Genomic DNA, 21361 nt, shown 5'->3' on the forward strand with positions numbered 1-21361 from the left:
TCACTTCAGGAGGGAGATGTCGTCGGCAAAGTCCCCATTGGGGTTGATGCAGCGGGCGAAGCGCCACTGGCACACCATGAGACACAGGGGCAGCATGAAGAGCGCGCAGATGCCGGCCATGATGTAGGCGATGGTCATGAGCGTGGACTCATCCGTCTGGGGGATGTTGTAGCCGCAGTCCTCCAGCTCCACGCCGTGGTAGGGGCCTTCCACCGACGCCGTGCGGAACTCGTCGTGGACTGGGGGGCGGGGAGAGAGAGTGAGAGAAAGGGTGGGGGGTGAGGGAGAGAGAGAGGGGGGGAGAGAGCAAAGGGGGAGAGAGAAAGAGAGAATATAATATTTAGAGATAAAGAGTTACAGGTAGAGAGAAAAGAGAAAGGAGTGAGAGCAAGAGAGGGAGTGGGAAACAATGAAAGACAGATTAGACCATTGTCAAATGATAAATAATAAAATGGACTGCAGGTTAAAAAGTACATAATCATTTCATGAGAAATCAGGAGTTTCAAGAAAACAATTTACTAGTTTTCAGCAACACAATACAGAGTGCGGCTAGGAGGTCAGATCAATCTAAACTGCAACGTTTCTACATTTGGGGCAGGAAATCTGAAGCATGTATAGCTTACTGTGTAGCACTATGAGATTGCCTGATCTACAGTCTGTTGAGCTGATCCTTGCTCAGTCACCTTCCAACGACCCCCCCCCCCCCCACACACACACACAAACATCCTTCACTCACCCCTTCCTTCCATTCTCACTAGCTCACTGCATTATTCACCCCAATTCCTTCCCCCCCTATCACTCTGTCTCTCTCTCTAGCTCCCTCTGTCTCTCTCTCTCTCTCTCTTCACCGTGGCAGGTGCTGACAGCGAAGCCGATGCGTTTCCTCTGGCGGTCGAAGACCACGTAGAAGCCCTCCATGATCACGGCTCCCATCACGGTGCCCGTGCTGGACTGGGACACAGCGAACTTGTAGCAGTCCTCCTGCGCAGACGCTACGTCCTCCACCGGCCGCAGGTATTGCTGAGAGAGAGCACGAGAGAGAGAGAGAGAGAGAGAGAGAGAGAGAGAGAGAGAGAGAGAGAGAGAGAGAGAGAGAGAGTGACATCGATGGATAGATAGATGGAGAGATAGGTGAGAGAAAGGGAGCAAGAGAGAGCGAGAGAGATGAGATACGTTATAAGATATAATTGCAATACTGCACATATATTAAACATACAACCGGTAAAAAGTTAAATGATCTCTATATAGTGTATTATTTAACATGTCACTTTATAGCTAGGGTGGGCAATTCAGGGAAACCAACCAGAAAAAGCTATATTTTGAGGGTAAACCACAGAATAAATCCCAGCCCTCCCTTCAGGCCTCCCTCAAAGCCGATCCCCCAAAACAAGCCACTAGCTCGCTAGCTTCAACTATAGGTCTGCTTAGCCTTAGACTCTGTTCATGCAAATTGAGTTCACAGGCAGAGTGCGTGCATAGCCGGACAGGCAGACAGACAGACAGACAGACAGACAGGCCATCCAATCATCTCCTTCTGGCCAAATGAGATGTTTGGACAGCCTTATTGTTATTTGGCGTCATGTGGTTCAGGAGGTAGAGAGGGTTGGCTGGTAACCAGAAGGCTGCTAGTTTGAACCCTGGCTCCTCCTAGCAGAGTGTCGAGGTGTCCCTGAGCAAGACACCTCACCCTGACTGCTCCTGACAAGCTGGCTGTCAGGAGCACACACTCCAAGAATGTTGTTCAATATTGTAAAGTGCTTTTAGTTATGGTTAGAAAAGCGCTATATAAATAAAGCCCATATACCATTGACCATTACCAACCTGCTAAAGATACAGATACAGGTTTATTATAATTATATATATTTTTTATTTGTTGACTTGTTGATTGCTGTTGGGATGCAAAGAGAATCGTAGTCGAGACACAATTAATGGAAATATGAAATTAAATCCAAAGTATTAGCATATAACATTGTCCTATCAATAATGTATACAGAGATGGGTACAGTTTTTCTAATTGGTTAAGGTGCTGTGTTGTTTTTCAGAGGTTTAAGGTGGTAGCAGTATTAGCATGTTCATCTTAATCTGTTTAACATTGAGAATAGGTTAGCCTTAATCAGAGCTCCAGCATTTGTCAATGGACGTGAAGGTGCTCAGCCACCCACACACAGTAAAAGGAAACATAGCTCTCTCTCCTTTGGATTATGGTTTAATTTCCCCACCCACAAGGTCTCCTTTTCATCGCAAACCACAAAAGGAAACTTGCTTAAATAGCTAGGTTGAAAAGCTTCAGAAACTAAACATTTTAACGTTGCGTTAGAAAGCCACAAAATCAATTTATTCTGATGGCTCAGCAAGGAAAATAACACATCCTATATCATGAATTTAAGTTACATTTACATTTAGGGCATTTAGCAGACGCTTTTATCCAAAGCGACTTACAATAAGGTAATTTGTCAGAAGAAGGTGAAACAATATATATTGCGGTCGGTACAGTAAGGATGTTCAGAGAACCAAGTGCAAAGCACTATCAATAGTTAGGTTAACCCATTCCCTGTATACAACAAAGATAGCTAGGATAAGATGCTACACAACTAAGTACTATAACTAGGTACGACATACAATAAATGTGTACATTAAGTGCCAGGACGTACAACATACAATAAGTAGGAGGGGTTGTCGTATGGGTGGTTATGCATAGTCTAGGTGAACTCTGAACAGATGAGTCTTCATCAAAATCAAAAAAAAATAAACACCAAACCCTCAAGGCAGTGAAATATATCAAGGCACTAGTCCTTTCCGCACCATGAATGTGTGTGTCTCCTGACCGTAAGGCCTGGGGTCTCTCCTCGACCCCCCGGTCCTACCCTGGCCTGTTTGTTGTGCTGCAGGCTTGTGTGTGTGCTTTACCTGTGGGAGGATGGAGATCTTGAAGGACTGGTTGCGGTTCTCGCTCATCAGATAGAGGGTGATGACGGGGAAGATGTGCCAGGGGGTGGTGCCAGCCTGCCAGCACACCAGCTGCTCCCCCAGCCAGAAGCCAGAAGGAAACTGCTCCGTCTGCACGGAACCACAACCCAGAGAAGACCCAACATAGGTTAATACACCATCGTCCTGTTAGCCTACTGAGGAGAGGCTCGTTAACAACACCTCGTTAACAACAACCTGATGTGTTGTGTGTGAGAGAGAGAAAGAGAGAGAGAGGTTAATACGCCACCGTCCTATTAGCCTACTGATGAGAGGCTTGTTAACAACACCTGATGAGTTGTTGTTTAATCTCGATTTCCTACTAGTAACTAACTAGTAAGAAAACGGATCGCCTAGAGAGAAGGGTTTCCCAAACTAGGGGTCAGGTCACCAAATTAGTCGGGGTCATCCAGTCTGAGGTGGGTTGCGGCCAGACAACGCACAGAACAACCCATCAATCCAATCTTATCCAAATAGGATCACTGAAGCGGTGCTCAGAGCTTCTTTAGTGTGCTGCTGACGGGTCCCACGGACAAACTGAAAAGAAAAGTCTTCTGGGTCCCGAGGACGAAAACGTTTAAGACGCTGTTAAGTAAAGAGTCTGCCCGAAAGAAGCCTTACTGAGATAGGCCAGTTGTTATGGAAACAGGGTGACAGTATGGAAAAGGAGGCCGAGCAGTGGAGGCATTGGGAGATGCTGGGAGGCGGCAGAAAGGCACAGTGAACTACCAGGACTGACCGATGAGGCAGCTTCGATGGCCTTGACGGCTGCCTGGAAGACCTTCCTGGGCAGGCGTAGGTTGGTGGTCCCGCTGTCCACGATGCTCTTATCGTAGTTATACTGAAACAAGACACGTTGCTATAATCAAACAGCTACAAGATACAAAACATTATTTTTCTACTTCACGTCACACGTCACAATGTGTCACATTTCAACAAGCTCGTGACTTTTGTACAAGAATCATCGACGCTCCAAAAAGCCCCCCGCTCACGCCACCCAGCAAGCCAAGCTACTCCAGTTTGTGTCACACAGTTACATTTACATTTAGGGCATTTGGCAGATGCTTTTATCCAAAGTGACTTACAATAAGTTCATTTGTCAGAAGAAGGTGAAACAATATATTGCTGTCTGTAAAGTAAGGATGTTCATAGAACCAAGTGCCAAGCACTAACCATCACTAGGTTAACCCATTCCCTGTATGCAACAAAGATAGCTAGGATAAGATGCTACACAATGCTAAATTTCTAAGCTACTATAACTCAGTATGACTTACAATAAGTGCGTACATTAAGTGCCAGGATGTACAGTAGACTATAAGTAGGTGATTGAGGTGAGGTGAGTCTTGAGTCCTTTGCTGTGCAACTTGTAGTTGCACAGAAAGTAAGCGTGGATACAACGCTGTTCTTGAGTCCTGTCATTGGGAAAGTCTCTTGCTACTGACTGGCAGAAGCTCAATCTTACAGATTGTGAATTTATCTCCTCCCTCCCCAGATTTACTATCCTCCTCAACTGGAAACATTTCTCAGTTAATACGGACGTTACAGACGGCATCTCATAAAGAATAATGGCTATTCTCAAGGTTATATTAGCTAGCACACCCAACCAACCCACCTTTATCCACACACACAGACACACACATACACAGAGGTGAGAGAGAGAGGAAGAGAGAGGGGACAGATAGAGAGAGAGTGACATCGATGGATAGATAGATGGAGAGATAAGTGAGACAGAAAGAGAGCGAGAGAGATGAGATACGTTATAAGATATAATTGCAATACTGCACATATATTAAACATACAACTGGTAAAAAGTTAAATTATCTGTATATAGTGTGTATTATTTTTAGAGAGAGCGAGAGAGATAGAGAGGGAGATAGAGAGACAGAGAGAAAACACACACAAACACACGCCAACAAACATGCACACACACACACACACACACACAAATACATACACACAACCACTGTCTGCGACGCATCGGGCCTCACCTCCTTACAGTCCATGTTCAGATCCTGTCCGTTGACCTCGATGCGCACGATGATGACCTCATAGTACCACTCCCTGCGGATGGGCGTGTACCACAGCTCTCCCACGTAGAGTGACGGGTCCACTCCTCCAATGATCTGTGGAGACAGGGACCTCCACAGTAAGATAAATACACAAGCAAAAATAAATCATGTAGCAAAGTATAACCAGAACCCCTCGAGCCTCAATGATCAATAATTGTCGAAGTCCTCGTTTCAATCCAAGCAGTTTATTTCGCAATCTATCTATCTACAGCTATTTCTATCGTTATATCAAAATATATTTATATACGTTTTTATATATATATATATATATATATATATATATATATATATATATATATATACATATAAATATCTTACGCACATCACCCTCAGCTAAAGTGGCTGAGATTGGACTTAAAAAGGTAATGATATATAAAAGGTAATCTCTCTTAGTATGAGAAGGAAGACATTGGTCCTCTTATTCTCGATTTATGTAGTCCTAATATAGGAATATATATCTATATATATATAGATATATATTACAATGCAGCCAGATGTCGAAAAGTTGAATCAAAAGAGTTGGCATTTCCAAATACACATTTAATGTCATTGTACTCCTAACCCTAACCCTACTGCTGATGGCTGATGGTAATCCCAGCCAGGTCTAATGGCTGTGTATTGATGTTTGGTTTGGTATCCGTGGGTATTTAGTGATGAGTTGGGTTCTCACCATGCTACCTCCGACGGTAGCGCTGCCCAGGGAGTAGTTCTGGGTGAACCCTGCACCACACAGCTGCAGGGAGAAGAGGTCAGGGATGGAGGTCTGGCGGACCAGGGAGTCAAAGAAGGGCTCCAGCATCTCATCAGGCTGAGACAGAGAGATAGAGAGAGAGAGAGTGGGGGGAGAGAGAGGAGAGAGTGATGGGGGGGAGAGAGAGATGGGGGGAGAGAGAGAGAGAGTGGAGAGAGAGGAGAGGGAGAGAGGGGGGGGGAGAGAGTGATAAAGAGGGAGGGCGGTGAGAGACAGGGAGAGATAGAGAGAGACAGAGAGGGAGAGAGATATGTAAGTATGGGTCAGTCGGTACAGTGAAGGAAAGACATGAAGATAGAAACAGAGACAGGAATCGAGAGAAAGAAAGACATTTGAAAAACAACAACAACACCAATAGTGCTGTCATTAAGGTAAAGTCAGACATCCTCGGCCCGTTCATTACAGTGACTCTTCTCCTCCCGTCGTGTAATCCTGTTGTGTATCTCATGGAGATATCACCGTGTGTCTGCGTTTTCAAAACCACTCCTGTTCATTTGGATGTGGCTGACATTCAGAGGACCTTGTTAGTGTTTCCACTAAATAGCTGAAGTCACAGAATCACTATCATCTAGCGTTTGTTACCATAGCAACGCATGCATAAATCCCCTATTCATATGAATAAAGAAAATATAATAAATGAAATATTTTAACCCCTGTTCGGATCTACCCTGTTATGTCTTGTGCATAAAAAGGCAATGACAGATTCTGAGGTGGGAGCTGGGAGGTGTTTGAACACAGAAGTGTAGTGTGAACGTGTGTTAAAGGGACTGTAGGTACGATCCGAAGGTTGTAAAGAGAGAGAGATTGGAAAAGTCAAAAATGTCAAACGAATCACCCCAAAATCCCCTCCCTGGTGGTTCCCTCCTTAGTTACTTCACCAGTTAAAATTGTTGCATTTCCCACACCTGTGATTGCAAGAAAGATGGATGGTCAAAAAATCTGAATTGGCTCATAGAGAGGCAGGCACAGTCACCTCAAACCAGATATCCTCACGGGCGGATGGCATTGCCATTTCTAACAAATTACAACAGCTGCTTAAGTGCCCCTATTCTACCACCAGGTGTGATCTGTTTCCCAATCCTCCTCTATCCCCGAGCCTTTGCCTGACATCACCAGACCTGGTCTCGAACCTCTCAGTTCATTTTTGATTTCCAAGGAGCACTATCAACAGACATAGACCAGAAGGCCTCTGGACGCAATTGGATAGACCTGCAACCAATCAGAGCAATGGAACGTGTGACATCATGAAAACAGCGCTCCTTTAGGGTGCCCCTCTATTCTGGTATCATAGTCATCATATGAAACCCAACCCTTATAAGATAACACGGGCCAGGTCGGCTGGAAGTCTGTCTGGACGGGAGGAATGCCAGACGCTTCTACCAGAGCAAATAATGCATGAGCTTGTAGATTTGTCTGGTTCCCAGTCTACTAATCCCCCTCTAGTGACATCACAAGTGGGCGTGTCCACCCAGATGTATGCTGGTTAGATAAGCCTACCAGCTGGTGCCGCCCACTGGGCAGGCTGGTAGACTGATCCGGCCATCACGGCACCTTTAATCTCATCCCCTCCCCACCAGCCCCCATCCCGCCCATAGCTCCTCCTACCCGGGCTATCTCGGCGTAGGCCAGCCCCAGGATGCCCTCCCAGTTGGAGCCGTTGATGAAGAAGCGGTCGGACTGGATGATGGCGGCGATGTTGGCTCTCAGCGTGGCGTTGGGCCCGTGGGGCACGGACACCAGGTCGGTGCCAAGCTCGCCCTCCCAGCGGCCCTGGGTGTAGGGCACGTACACGCTGCGCCCCAGGTCCCTGTAGGAGTGGGAGCTGGAGGGGGGAGGGGGGGTTGATGGATTTGGTTGGACGGAGAAAAATGACATGTTGCGGACAAGATGTCAGGTTGGTTTGTATCGTTTTTATTGACAGTTTTAATGCAGGGATATTGATTATTGAACATTTTTGATTACAATGATCAAACCTCAGACCCAGCAGTCCTAATACGTTATACCAGAACTTCCAGGGGAACCAACAACTGGTAGGGGCAGTGTTCAGCCGTGTGTTCCTGAGATTTTCTTCTTTATAACTGCTGGCAGAGTTTGTGATTAACACATTTACACACGCCCGATTGAACCAGATTGAGGTTGTCTGCCATCAAGACTTTAGATTAGAATCTGAAGTCGGATTTGTGAGACTACAATGACTGCGACTCCGACTCGGCTATCCCTCGGTTACCCAAATATCATCGTCCCACTTGAAACCTGACACTGTCGTTTTATACGTCATGACTCTGATCCCGGAAGTGCTGTGTAAACGCACACACAAGGGTGGCATAATGCCGGCTTTGTTCGATTCTGTGTGCAAAAGCAAAGCCAGAATGATGACGGATCTTCTTTACGGAAATGTTGCTGGATCTCTGTGTCAATGGGGCCTCTGCTACCCGCTGTCAAACCAAAGCATGGGGCATCTATTTTAAGTCCCTTTAAACCTATTACAAAGTTGAAGTGCTCCATGTGGGCAAATGCGTGTCTCAGTAAAACCTTGACTTGCATGCAGAATGGTTATAGCGCCACAGTACTTTGATCTGCACACTACAATGGCCAAGGCCACTGGGAGTGGGTGAGGTGCTGTCTCAGCACTGTAGCAACTACTGTGAGCAGTGTGGTTCAAGGTCTGTACTCACAGAGAGCGGTGGTAGTATCTGCGGAGGAAGGGGTGAGACGCAGCACCCACAGCAAAGTTGCTACTGCCTGTGTCCACCAGGATGTTCAACTGAATGGAGAGAGCAGCAGAGAGAGGAAGGGGGGGGAGTAAGTCAGCTTGTTGATGACATAAGTGAGTGATAAGTGAGAGGAAGACAGATTGAGGTAGAATGAGAAAGAAGGAGGGATTAAGAGAGAGACAGAGAGAGGGAGAGAAAGAAAGGGCGTTACAGTAATAATCTTCATTGAATCTGCAGTGCTCCAGGAATCGATGTGTTTGTGGAACTGCCAACCACGTTACTTGATGAAATCGATTATATGGTGTGTTACTTCTGAATGACATCTTACTGTTTGTTTTCCTCGAGACAAATACCTCTTTTTGTGAATCTCTTTGTTTTAGAGCACTGAAAAAACAGTCCCCTAATTCATCCTCCATCTATTTCTGTCTCTCTGTCATTCTAAATCTATCTGTCTGTCTGTCTGTCTGTCTGTCTGTCTGTCTGTCTCCTGTGGAGGTGTCTATTTACTGTTGCCGTAAATTCTCTCTCTCTCTCTCTCTCTCTCTCTCTCTCTCTCTCTCTCTCTCACAAACACACACACGCACACACACTATCTCTATTTTCGCTCTCTCTTTTTCTCTTTTCCTCCCTGCTCTCTCCATCACTCTTTCCTTCTTTATCTAGTCTACCTCACTCAATCTCCCCCTCTCTCTATTTCCCCTCGGCGTCCAATGACCCCGCCTAGCTTCTGCCCCCCTCCCCCCTACCCCCCGGCAGTCTCTCCATCGTGAGGATCATATTTTGTGTGGTAAGTCAATAAAAATAAAAGCAATGGAGGATTTGCAGAGAGCAAACAAGTAGGCAGTTGTAAAGGATGTGCACTGATGAGCCGACGGGTAGACTGACAGACCGACAGACAGACGGACAGTACAGCAGATAGATTCTATTGGTGTAAACCAGCCGACTGTTTAATAATGTATTAGTTCTTAAAATATCCAAAGAGGGACCACAGTTTCAATGGAAATGAGGGCCTGAAACACTTTCAATATATATATGTATGTTTCCCTGTTATTTATTTAAAAAAAATTCTATGTCTCTGACAACCCATCAGTGTCAATCTATATTAGTGTGTGTGAATAGACTTTGTGTACTCTCACTAGCACATGTGCACAAACACAGGCACACGCACAAGCACACACACCCATTCACCATCACACGCACACGCACATACACACACACACACAAATGTACACACTGTACCACCAAAAGCAAAACATTGTGTCATCTGTCTTCTACTGTCAGGGACAAATTTGCTGACTACTCAGAATTTATATGTCCTGCCTGCTTTCTCTTTCCTGTCCCTCTCATTCACACACACACACACACACACACACACACACACACACGCACACACAGACACACTGCATCATGACGCAGCAAGAGCCACCCACCCATCCCTCCTTGTCCTATCTCCCTCCCTTCCTCCCCTTTGCTCGCCCTGCAGAGAGCCTGTGAGCTCAAGCTCTCCTCTGGCTGCTGGAGGAGAGAGCTGCACTGTGGCAACACACCAGACCTGTCACACCGTTAGTGGTCACAATGTTAGCGTCAGTGTGTGGGTGTCTGCGTGTGTTTTTTTGTGTGAGGGAGTTTGAGAGAGAGAAAGAGAGAGAGAGAGAGAGAGAGAGATACAGCCAAGAGAAAGAAACAGAGAGAAAAAGAGAGAAGGAGGTGGGAAACAGACAAAAGACAGATGGACAGTTTTCACAATGATAAATAATGAAAGAGAGAGCAGGTTAAAGAGGGAATGCAAGAGAGAAGTGTGTGCGCTTGTGTGTGTGGATTTTTGTGCAATTCAGTGTCTGCACAAGTGAGTGAGTGTGTTTATGTGTATTTGAGTGTGTGCTTAGTGTGTGAGTGCGTGTGTAAGGGTTTATGTGCGTGCATGCGTGTGTTTGTCTGTGTGTGTGTGTGTGTGTGTGTGTGAGCGAGAGAGAAAGAGAGACACTGGCAAGGGATTTGCCTTCCCCTGCACCGCATTGGGATTTGGCCTATTTGGGAACTCAGTGGACTCTGCCGACATCCGACTCCAAGTTGGTTCCAACATTTAGCTCTGCAGCATAGCATTAACTTGTGAAAGCCCAAGAACTCTCCCTTGACTTACATCAAGTTCTTTATCTACCACGTTGCCCCTGTCTCGCACTCGCCTCTCTCCTATCCATTTATGCCAGTGTGACCTTACACTGTAACACCATTTTTGGAGGGTTAAAAGTAGTGCTGCACGATTAATCGAATTGCAATCGCAATACCTTTGCGATTGTATAAGGCAAAAGGCTGCGATTAATTATAATTTTTTAGTATTTTCTTATTTATTCTATTTATTTTATTTAGTTGTACTATTGAGAAAACCTAACAAGTTTGCACTGCAGAAATGCCTTTATTTTGAAAAAGATTTTTTTTATTTTTTTTATTTTGTAAAATATTGTTATTTTGAAAACAGTACTGTACACATTTTTTATGCTAGTTTAAGTTTGTATGTTTGAGTTGAGAAATAAACATTTTAAAATTATCAGTAATCTGTGTGCATTTTCCTTGAAAACCAAGCAAGTAGACTCTTTTGACTCATTAGACTCATTAGATTAGAGTAGACTCATTTGTTTATTATATCGCAATCGCAAATCGCAATATTGTCCACAATAATCGCAATATGACCTTTTCACCAAATCGTGCAGCACTAGTTAAAAGGGAACTTCACCCTACCCCTCCCCCACTCTCTGTCCATGGCCCTCTGTGTGCCAGCCTGTGCCCCACAGCTGCACCCAGCTAGCACTTCTCTCTCTACGGAATTAATGGTTCCTTTATTCCCCTCTCTCTCTCCCTCTATCTACTTGCCAGCCACATCCTTCTATCCTTCTCGGTCCTGTTTACACACATACACATATGAACACCATGACCATCTGCTCCGACCATGATGTGGATCATTGGAATGTGGTACAACTAAGCCTAACCTCTACATCTTTATGATTTATTTAACGTATTACACTGGCCTAAACGTGTCGACGGGAATACAATAACTCCAATGAGGTGGTATGTTCACCCTGGCGCTGCAAAGTCAGTGACTCCAGGTCAGCTCTGTCTGTGGGCGTGACTTTACAGAGACAGATAAGAGCGCGAGGGGGGGGGGGGGGGGGGGAGAGAGAGAGAGAGAGATTTACCTTCTGCGGGGGCGAGCCCACCGCCATTTCCACGTAGTAGCCCTGGCCGGACTTCCCACGCAAGTTGTCGATCATGTCCACAAAGTTAACACCCTTGATGCCCCTCCGTCTCCGCGTCAGCTGCCTCCCCGGGACGGAGTCGCGGGGGGCCGCCGCGGCCGGTGCGTCTGTGCGCGCGCCCTGGCGCAGTGGGAGGCGGATCGCAAGAGGCAGGCCTGAGGTATTGGGTACTACAGAATGACCCGTGCTGCCATCAAGAACGCAATAAGTCACACATAAAAGCACCGCCCAGCAATGATATGGTGTTTCCATCTTGTACAACATTCTTCTTTTGGGGGGTTTTACTCCGAGATCCGCTCACTTTTGCATCTTTACGCAGTCAGGTGTTGATGTTGCGCAAATGACAGTTGAATGCATTCTAGCAGTAGACAGAAACCCCGGTGTTTAGCCCTGTATTGATTTTATATTGGCCTTGGTTCCTTGGCTACAGCACTCTCTTTAAATCGGCTGCATTCACCTTGTGCAAACTTATTCTAGTCCATGATATTCTAGTCTTAGAATATGATGATTTCAACTCAGTAGCTAGTCGTCTTGGGAACATCCAGAACAAAATAAAATCCTTGCAGTAATCTGAGGTGGACCTGTGTGTTAATTCCTTCTGACAGAAGATGCATAGCCTATATGATGGGCTTCGTCGTCAAAAAGGTCCGATGGTCAGCAAGCCGAAGGCCTCTCAATAGTCCTCTGATCCTGGTCCGTTATGAACAAAATGATCTCTGTCATATGGGACATTATAATCCGCAGCATTTTTTTCCTCCCCGTCCACCCTTTTCTCCACCCTCCGTCTTCCTTCCACCTCCTCCTCCATCAGCGCATCCTTCAGAGCTGAACCTCTCTCTGCAGCCGCTCAACCCGGAAGTAACGAGAACACCGATGCATGCTGGGAGCAGCAGTCTTTTTTTGTTGTGGAAAAATAAATCGGTATTTGAAACAGTTTAGTCCGTTTTTATTAGTTGATGTGACATTAAAAAAACGATATTTTAATCTTTTTGTGAGCATGTCAAAAACCAACCACTTAGGAGAAATAAACAATTACTCGAATGTAATTCGACTGTTCTATAACTGCTTCTACTGCTAATTATACTATCAATACTCCTAATAATAATCTATTATAACTATATATTACTATCATTATAATTATTATTATTATTATTTATTTATTTTTATTATTATTATTATTATTATTATTATTATTATTATTATTATTATTATTATTATTATTAATATACTCTTCTACATTTATATTTATCCCAGGTATGTTCTCTGTGGTGATAAACCAACACAGTCCCAGTAAGAGGGGAGAGGAGAGTAGGAAGTCTGTGGCGACCCGCTGGCTTCGTTTATCCTCTCGGCTCTGTTCGCTGTGGACCCCTTCTGGTGGAGCAATCCAGACGGCTCTGATAGCACACACGTCTTGTCCTCCGGACCTGGAGAAGGTAGGAGAAAAATTATATCAAAGTCAGCTGCTCGTCAGTCTATGGACATGTTATCACACCCTTGGGTCCTCTGATGAGTGGCCAAAGTATCAAAGTACTGTTCTATTTGAATATCTAAATCAATTGACCTTGTGTGTGCATAAATAGTCACTGCTGAGATAGAAAATAATAGATTAGAATAGAAGAAATCAGACACAACTGTATTTGTACTGAAACCATCAAACGTGGCATGAAGATTTGACTATGCTTTGAAATAAACGAGGGCTATTGGAAATGAAAGCACAAGATCTCCTGTGAAATGAATGCACATATGGCAGACCACGAAACCCTTACACGGATCATGGCAGTCAAAGCACTGAAAAACGCTATTAAAGTAACGTGAAGAAGATGTTTCAGCAAACAATCCTCAAGATCTATGCCAACCCTTCGTTTTTTAGCCTTTCATGAGCACCAGATTGGTTGAATTGTTATGGATTATGAGAGTCAGTAAAGGAGCTGCACTCACCTGCAGAGGTCTGGGACCCCCAGCCTGTGGGCTCCGCCGCCGCTTCTGATTGGGCCTCAGCTCTGCCCTCTGCTGGGTGCCATGCAACCATGGACCTGGCCCCGCCCCCCCTGTTCAAAGAGGAGAAGCCACACACACACACACACACACACACACACACACACACACACACACACACACACACACGCCCCCCCCACACACACACACAAACACACAGACACACACACACATACACACACGTACACATGCAAGCACACTCACGCATGCACACACATGGAGTACACCCACATGCAAATACACACACACACACACACACACACACACACACACAAATGCAAGTACACGTCCCCTCCAAACACAGACACACAAATACACACACACACACGCACAGATGCACACACGCACACAGACATATTGAGTACAAACTGCTGTCTGTGGTCTGTGCTGTTCAAAGCCAACATAATTCTCAGGGAAAAAATACAGACTTAGATCAAATCAAGCAGTACCCTCAGCAAGTAAACAAAGGTCTAAAGTTGAGTTCACTTTGAGAGCCCGGTCTTATCACTTGTTTTCCAGCTGATAAATGTCCAAGGGATAACCTGTGGGCCTGTGGGTTTGAGTTGGCAGTGAAAGATAATGATTCCTGTATCGGGTGATTGGTGAGATGTCTGAATGTAATCATACTAGCAGTCAGATCCACCAAAAGTAAAATCCCTGTGTCTCTCACCAGTCCTGGGCATCTGTTGTTCGAAAGCCTTTGGCGAACGGGTTGCTGGCAATCTTTAATTGGGTGATCTGGGAGCAAGAGAGGGGTAAGAGATGGGAAGAGGGTGTAAGGGAGACATGGCAAGAACCACTAATATAGGATGACAGGGCACATGTTGGACACATGCTGTGCCTATCATGCTATATAAAATAATAAGCAATGTTTTTTTTCTCAAAGAACAGGAATTAAACTACTACAATGATCCTCCACACAAACAGGTGCAAACAAACAGGAGTTGAAGCTGAGTGCACTTGGTTTATTGGCTCTGTTTTCTCCCTACCCTTTGGTTCTGGTACGCGGTGACAGCGATGAATTGGGTCTCAGGGAAGGAGAAAGAGCAGAAGTTCCGTTGGGCGTGCAAGTGGCTGTTGGGCGCTGGATCCACGTAGATGACGTGGAGCCGGGGCTGGTAGCGATGCATGGAGTTGAGAATCATCTGGAGGGGAAGACCATGAAAGAGCATCACAGGTCATCCCCGCATGCCACATGATAGGTGCATCATTATAAAACGGTGAATGGGGTGCACCCCCTTTTGGTTTTTCAAAGTCAAATGTAAAACCATGAGCATGAAGCAAAGCATATAGGCACGAAGCACATAGGCACAAAACACATAGACACCAAACACATAGACACAAAACACATAGACACCAGACACATAGACACAAAACACAATAAAATGTTTTCTGACATGGCCGTTGTCGTCCAACAAGTTGTTGGTGAGCTTCAGGGCATCAAAGGACACGGTCTGCTTCATCCACTGGGCCCCCCTCCCCGGGGAGTCTGGGTGGAAGTGCATCCTTCCTGGAGCCGAGATGTCGGCTCGGCCGGCCACCAGCCAGGAGGAGCTGTGGAATGCGTACCTAACAACACGCCACCGCCAGCATCACACAGAGACGTCATGTTAACAACAACGCTGTCCCAGAGACACACTGCACTCCGGCCCTGGGTCTGTCCCTCCCCTGTACCTCTAGGACAGTGTTGTTATGGACAACACACCGCCACCATCACACACAGACGTCATGTCAACAACATCACTGTCCTAGAGACACCGTGCACACCGGCCCTGGGTCTGTCCCTCACCTGTATCTCTTGTCATCCACCGGGATGAAGTCCATCAGCAGAACGTATTCAGCGCTGGGGTCCATCCCTGAGATCCCCACCTGGAATGTTGGGAACATCCTCCTGGACACACACACATACACACACGCACACACACACACACACACACACACACACACACACACACACACACACACACACACACACACACACACACACACACACACACACACACACACACACACACACACACACACAGCTATTCATTGAATTCAGAAATACAAGCTACGTATTTTTCTATAAACATACTGAAATAAATGCAAGGAGCTGGAAAGAAGGGAGAGGGTGGTTGATAATGATTGTGTGTGTGCTCCTCGTCTCTGTAGGCTACCGTACATACCTCCCAGCCTTGGTGACGATCATCTCCGTGCCGAGCTGATCAAACTGCTGCCACAGCACTTGCATTTCCAGCTGAACTCTGACCCTGCCGACCTGGGGTGCTTTTGAGCATGCGAGGGAACCCTGCTCCTCACAGCAGGACTGGGACAGCTCAATGCCCTGGAACAGCTGGTGCCCTGCTTGCCAAGAGAGGAGAGGAGAGGAGATGAGAGAAGAGGAGAGGAGAGGATAGGAGACAGGAGTGGAGAGGACAAGATATGAGAGGAGACGGGAAGAGAGGAGAGGACAGGAGAGGAGAGGAGACGGGAGGAGGAGAAGAGTGGAGATGGGAGTGGAGAGGAGAGAAATGGTGTGAAGTGGAGAGGAGAGGAGAGGAGAGGAGAGGAAAGGAGAGGGGAGTGGAGAGGAGAGGAGAGAAATGGTGTGGAGTAGAGAGGAGAGGAGAGGAGACAGGAGATGAGAGGACAAGAGAGGAGAGGAAAGGAGAGGAGAAGAATGAGAGGGGGGGAGAGGAGAGCAGAGGAGAGGAAAATTGAGGGGATGAGCGGGGAGGAGAGGAGATGAGTCGGTAGGAGAGGAGAGGAGTTGAGTTGGGTGAAGTGCGGGAGGAGAGGAAGAATAAAGCAGAAGACAGGAGTGAAGAGAAGAACAGAGCAGAATAGTTAAGAGGTACGTACATAACCCTAATTGCGTGATGCACTTTATTAACTATTTCCTCACTGTAATGCCTGCATTGATCACACCTTCATCCTCATATCAAAAACCACAACACTAACAGACCTTCCCAGCATTGAGGGGCTGACACTACCAACATCCATAAAAGTACATTCTTCTAGAATTGAAAACCTAAAAGCAAAACTGATAACAATAATCCAGTGGATTTACTTACTGTGCATCTCTTGTGTCTGCCTGCTTCCTCTGTATCCTTCGACCCAGAAGTTGACCTGATTACTTCATTATTTGAATGTGGATTGATTGGATTGATAGTTTTCTTATTTTTGCTCCTCTTGGTTAAAATTTCAACTCATTTCAAAAGTTGTGTTCCAATTAAATTTAAAAATTAACAACCGCTGAAACAAGAATTGAGTTTGTTGATATCACACTAAATCCATGGAACAACCCGGAACCATTGGAGTTGTCTGAGAGATATTCGCCAATGTTTTGTGGTGTAGCTCCTAACCGCTTCTAGACTCAACATTGGGTGTAATCGAAGGTGCTCGCTCTGTCCTCTGTGGTCCAGGGCTGGCAGTGGTTGTAGTCGCTGTGTTAACGTCAAGGTTTTTATATGTCCTGACCATCTCGCCCGGGGCCTCCACACGCGGCCCATCCATTACCATTCTCTTAGGACCGGTGACATGCAACCATCTCAATCGCATGGCAGATACAACCACACACACACATACATACGCAGGCACACACACACATTCACGCACACACATGCATGCATGTACGCACACAGGCGTGCACAAAACGCACACTGATACTTTGCTGGAAACAAACATGAACTCCCCTGCTTGCAACCATCGAAAATGTTTTATCATTTTGGCTAGTTATTGGGTGTGGACAGATGGCCAGAAACAGCCTCTATTATTTAAAGAGCATTTGTGCCTGGATTCACAATTTCAACACTACACTAATTGGAGTTATTACCTCATGAGTGACGGGGAGACAAGTACTCCCTCCCTTCAAGAAGTTGCAATGGATATTCCCCAAAAAATGTAAGGGGTGCACCTTACACCATAACATGTTTTATCTTCCCTGTAATCAAAGTACAAAGTGGATTTATTTTAGATAACATGATCGGTGTGCATAGGTTTGAATGTATATGTGCGTGTGTGTTCCAGTGTACATTCCGTCGTGCCTCAGGCGTGCATGTGTGTGTTTCCAACCCCATGTGGCGGACTGATGGGCCGGTGTTGAAAGCTGGGACTGGAGCCTGGGGGTGAGGGGGACTGATCCCTAATAAAGAAACATATCCAAACTGCAGCCCGTCAATATCTCCCTCCTCCACCTCCATCTCTCTCTCTCTCTCTCTCTCTCTCCTAATCAACTCATTACTCACAGTTAACAGGAGCACAAGCAAATTCATAAAACAAGCTTTTATGAATAGAGCGGGTTGCCTGAAAGTTACTGCGTTCTTTTTCGATTGGAGCTTGTGATCAATCAGAGCTCCACAATAGGCTCTCTGCGCTGAATGACCTGAAGGGGTCACCATAGGGGTGAGAGGACAAGTACAGCCATCTGTAGACTCTTACTCTGAAAATATGGTTATGTTCCAGGCATGATGTGTGTTTTAAACTCTAAGATGTTACATTGAAGATATTTTGGATGGATGATTTACATATTAGCACTTGTAGTCGTAGTATAGTATATTGTATATCATGCTGGTTAACCTCATTAGAAATCAATGTCCAAATATTGAACATATATTTTCCTCTCTGGAAGGATGCTTGATGTCAAAGGATATATGAATGAAAATTCAGAGCATGAATTAGTATGAAATATTCATATCTTTATTGAGCTGTATTTGATGTACAGTTTTCTTCAGACAAGCAGCAATACACAAGAGTTTTATGCACTGGTGAGTATCCACATACATGTCCAACACAACACATAATAAGTTGTTCATAGCACATAAAGCACATGCGTGTTGAATATGTACGTGTCCTTGTATGTCTTTGCTTGCATGAGTTTCCGCATACATGCATGAAGTGAGGTGTGTGTGTGTGTGTGTGAGTGTGTGTGAGATCGAAAGCTATTGAGTCCCACCATTCTGTTGCAGAGAAAGTGCATCAATTTGGCTTCACACAAAGAAGTAGCGGTGTGTGTGTGTGTATGTGTGGGGTCTGAGAGAAGAAGGGGGTAGGGGGGAGAAATTGAAGGAATGATGCATAGGGGGACAAAGAAGGAGCGATTAGTCGGCCGGAAGCGGGTGGTTGTGTAGCATGTCTAGCTCTTGCTCATGGAGGTGGCGAGGGACTCGTAGAGCATGGCGAGCATGGCCCTGGCCTCCTCGACCAGGGGCTCTGCCTTGGTCTTCAGGCTCTCCACATGGGGGGCCACCTGCTTCTTGACGCCTTCGATGTCCAGGGAGCCGGCGGCAGTCTTGGCGTCGGTGAAGGCCTTGGTCAGCTGCTCTTTGTACTCCTCCACGTAGGGGGATGCCATGGTCTTGAGGCCCTCCAGGCGCTCGGTCAGCTTGCTGCGCACGGACTCCACGATGGGCATGAGGGCGGTCTTGGTCTCCTCCACGTTCTTGGACACCTTGGCGGTCAGCTCGTCAATCACGGGGTCCAGCTTGAGCCTGAGGGCGTCCATCTGGGCCTTGTGCTGCGCAGAGTAGTCGCTGATGATGGGCTCCAGCAGGGTGCGGTACTCCGCGATGTGGGCATCCACAACCTTCCTCAGGGCTTCACGCTTGGGGGCCAGGTCGGTGCGCAGGGTCTCGACGTCGGCCATGATGGAGGCACGGACTTCGGTGGTGGCTTCCATGACCTGGTTGACGACGGCGTCGGTGTAGGGCTCGGCGCCGGCCTGGGCGGTCTTGATGCTAGCCTGCAGGCTGTCCAGGCTGGAAGCCAGCTGGGTCCTAGGGGAGAGGGGAGGGATGGGAGTGGTCATTGCCTGAAGGGACCAAAGGAGGGCCCTTATGGTGTGGAGCGGAGAAAAGGTGGGGTTGCGTGGCCTTACTTGTATGACTCATACTCTGTACCATCGAGATGGTCCAGGGCGCGAGTGGCACTGTCCTTCACCTGATCCAGGTACATACCAACAGCCGACCTGATGTGGGCCAGCTGGCTGGGTGCATCGGATTGCATGGCAGCGGCATGGGAGCCTGGAAGAGGAGGGCAGAGATTAGGAAGGAGTACAGTTTGAGTTCAAGTTTGAGAGAGGAAAACATTTTTTATTTTATCTAAAAATATTTTTAGTGTTGGAAGAATGCCGGATAATAGACAAAGACGACATAAACTAGGGTATTGTGCTTGATAAATATTTTTGGGGGCATGTAATAGTAAAGGAATTCGGTTGCTGCAGAACTTACCAACAGCCAGCAGAAGGGCAAGAGCAAGAGCGACGAATTTCATGGTGTTGGTCTGAGGAGCAAAGAAAAGAGAGAAGAGGTTATTTCACATGTTATTGCTGTAGGAAATAAAACCTTAGTGTATTGAGATAACAAATCCATACAAAAAAATATTAAAATTGCAAGAAATCCTGCAAACAATCCTATGTAGCTATTGAGCGTTTTGAGTCACCCAAGAAAGCTATGAAGCTAGAAAAAACTGAAAATTTAAAATACAACAGAATAGCAAATTACAATGACTTTTATCCCAGAACTGTTCCCGATATAGTCAGCACTAGATATCCCTGAGCCCATTAAACAAGTCTCTAATCTCTGGGCAGATTATGTATTGGTACAGAAAGTTATGTGGTATGCATCAGATCAGCTCTACTCCATAATCTCCACTTTAAATCTCACACACACACTCGTCAGTATGAATAAATGATGTGAAAATGTGACTAAAGTAAATTTTCATTTAAAAGTGTCTCAAAAAAATATAAACTATTTAATATACTCATTCACAGTACTTCTAAAACAATGTCAAAGAAGGACATTGAAGCAACTATCTGAGGAAAAACCCATGCTAAACAAAAACAAGAATAAACTACTTCCATGTCCTGCCTTCTCAGCCAAACTCTGAATTTCTCCCAAACTCTGAGACTTGGAAAGTGAGCTGGGAGCTCTTACCTGGTGGAGTGGGTCCTCAGGAGACTGAATGACTGGAGCGTGAGGAAACTCTTTATACTGTCTGGTCGGGGGTGGGGGTAGTGGTGGGAGGACTGTGTGTCTCCGTGGAGGTAGATCTCAACCCCTTCACCCCCCCCCCCCCTCCCGTGTTAGCCGTTACCCTCAGCAGGGGTTCGGGGGAGGGAGGTGATGAAGAGACGGGGGGGGCACTGAGTTGGTGGGTTCAACGGTCGCCTGCTGAGAACAGAGTCATTTGGTGGCAGTCAGCACAAAGGGAGTCGAGAAAAAAAGAAAAAGCAACATAGACACGCATGCGCACACGAGACCTTAGCTGCATTGGGCCGCTTTCAAAATTCAATACTTAGGAAATTATGTTTAATAGACGACACGGGACAGAAAACGCAGCAGTCAAAGTCCAACACTGACTCGCCGATTGAACTGTGACTCAACAGTGTCCAAACACTTCCACTGTGCAAACACTTTTCACAGACTCTATGTGAGACAGCCAGACCGACACACATGCAGAAAGCACGCTGACTCACACCTTTTGTTGTAAAATACACTTTGCAAGATAATGAACAGGGTGATTTTCCCCGTGGTCACGTGAGGATTGAAACACTCTGTAAAACTCTGCCAGTGTTCCCGGACTTCGTGGCTCCCATTTGCTGGGGTTGAAACGGCCCGCAGCCGAGCCGTCACC

At 46.2% G+C, this 21361-nt stretch overlaps 3 protein-coding genes across 3 annotated transcripts; all 3 read right to left on the bottom strand.

The window, feature by feature from the left end:
- Positions 1-12361, bottom strand: bace1 (beta-secretase 1; the record flags this gene model as incomplete). The annotated part of the gene is made up of 9 exons (XM_079733549.1): positions 11690-12361; positions 8460-8548; positions 7390-7606; positions 5704-5841; positions 4953-5087; positions 3704-3805; positions 2908-3057; positions 849-1020; positions 1-239 (listed from the first exon to the last, which is right to left on the bottom strand). Exons 1-9 carry the CDS (start codon positions 12011-12013, stop codon positions 1-3), a joined length of 1566 nt encoding a protein of 521 aa, XP_079589675.1. The 5' UTR covers positions 12014-12361.
- A 2052-nt stretch (positions 12362-14413) lies between these two features.
- Positions 14414-16810, bottom strand: LOC307073784 (T-box transcription factor TBX1; the record flags this gene model as incomplete). The annotated part of the gene is made up of 6 exons (XM_079733744.1): positions 14414-14485; positions 14737-14892; positions 15145-15316; positions 15537-15638; positions 15916-16090; positions 16804-16810. 6 exons carry the CDS (start codon positions 16808-16810, stop codon positions 14414-14416), a joined length of 684 nt encoding a protein of 227 aa, XP_079589870.1.
- A 2053-nt stretch (positions 16811-18863) lies between these two features.
- Positions 18864-20005, bottom strand: LOC307073786 (apolipoprotein A-I-like; the record flags this gene model as incomplete). The annotated part of the gene is made up of 3 exons (XM_079733747.1): positions 19957-20005; positions 19605-19749; positions 18864-19503 (listed from the first exon to the last, which is right to left on the bottom strand). Exons 1-3 carry the CDS (start codon positions 19997-19999, stop codon positions 18864-18866), a joined length of 828 nt encoding a protein of 275 aa, XP_079589873.1. The 5' UTR covers positions 20000-20005.
- Positions 20006-21361: the final 1356 nt, after the last annotated feature.

Source organism: Pollachius pollachius (assembly GCF_949987615.1).
Source record: "Pollachius pollachius genome assembly, chromosome: 3".
NCBI classification, from domain to species: Eukaryota; Metazoa; Chordata; class Actinopteri; order Gadiformes; family Gadidae; genus Pollachius; species Pollachius pollachius.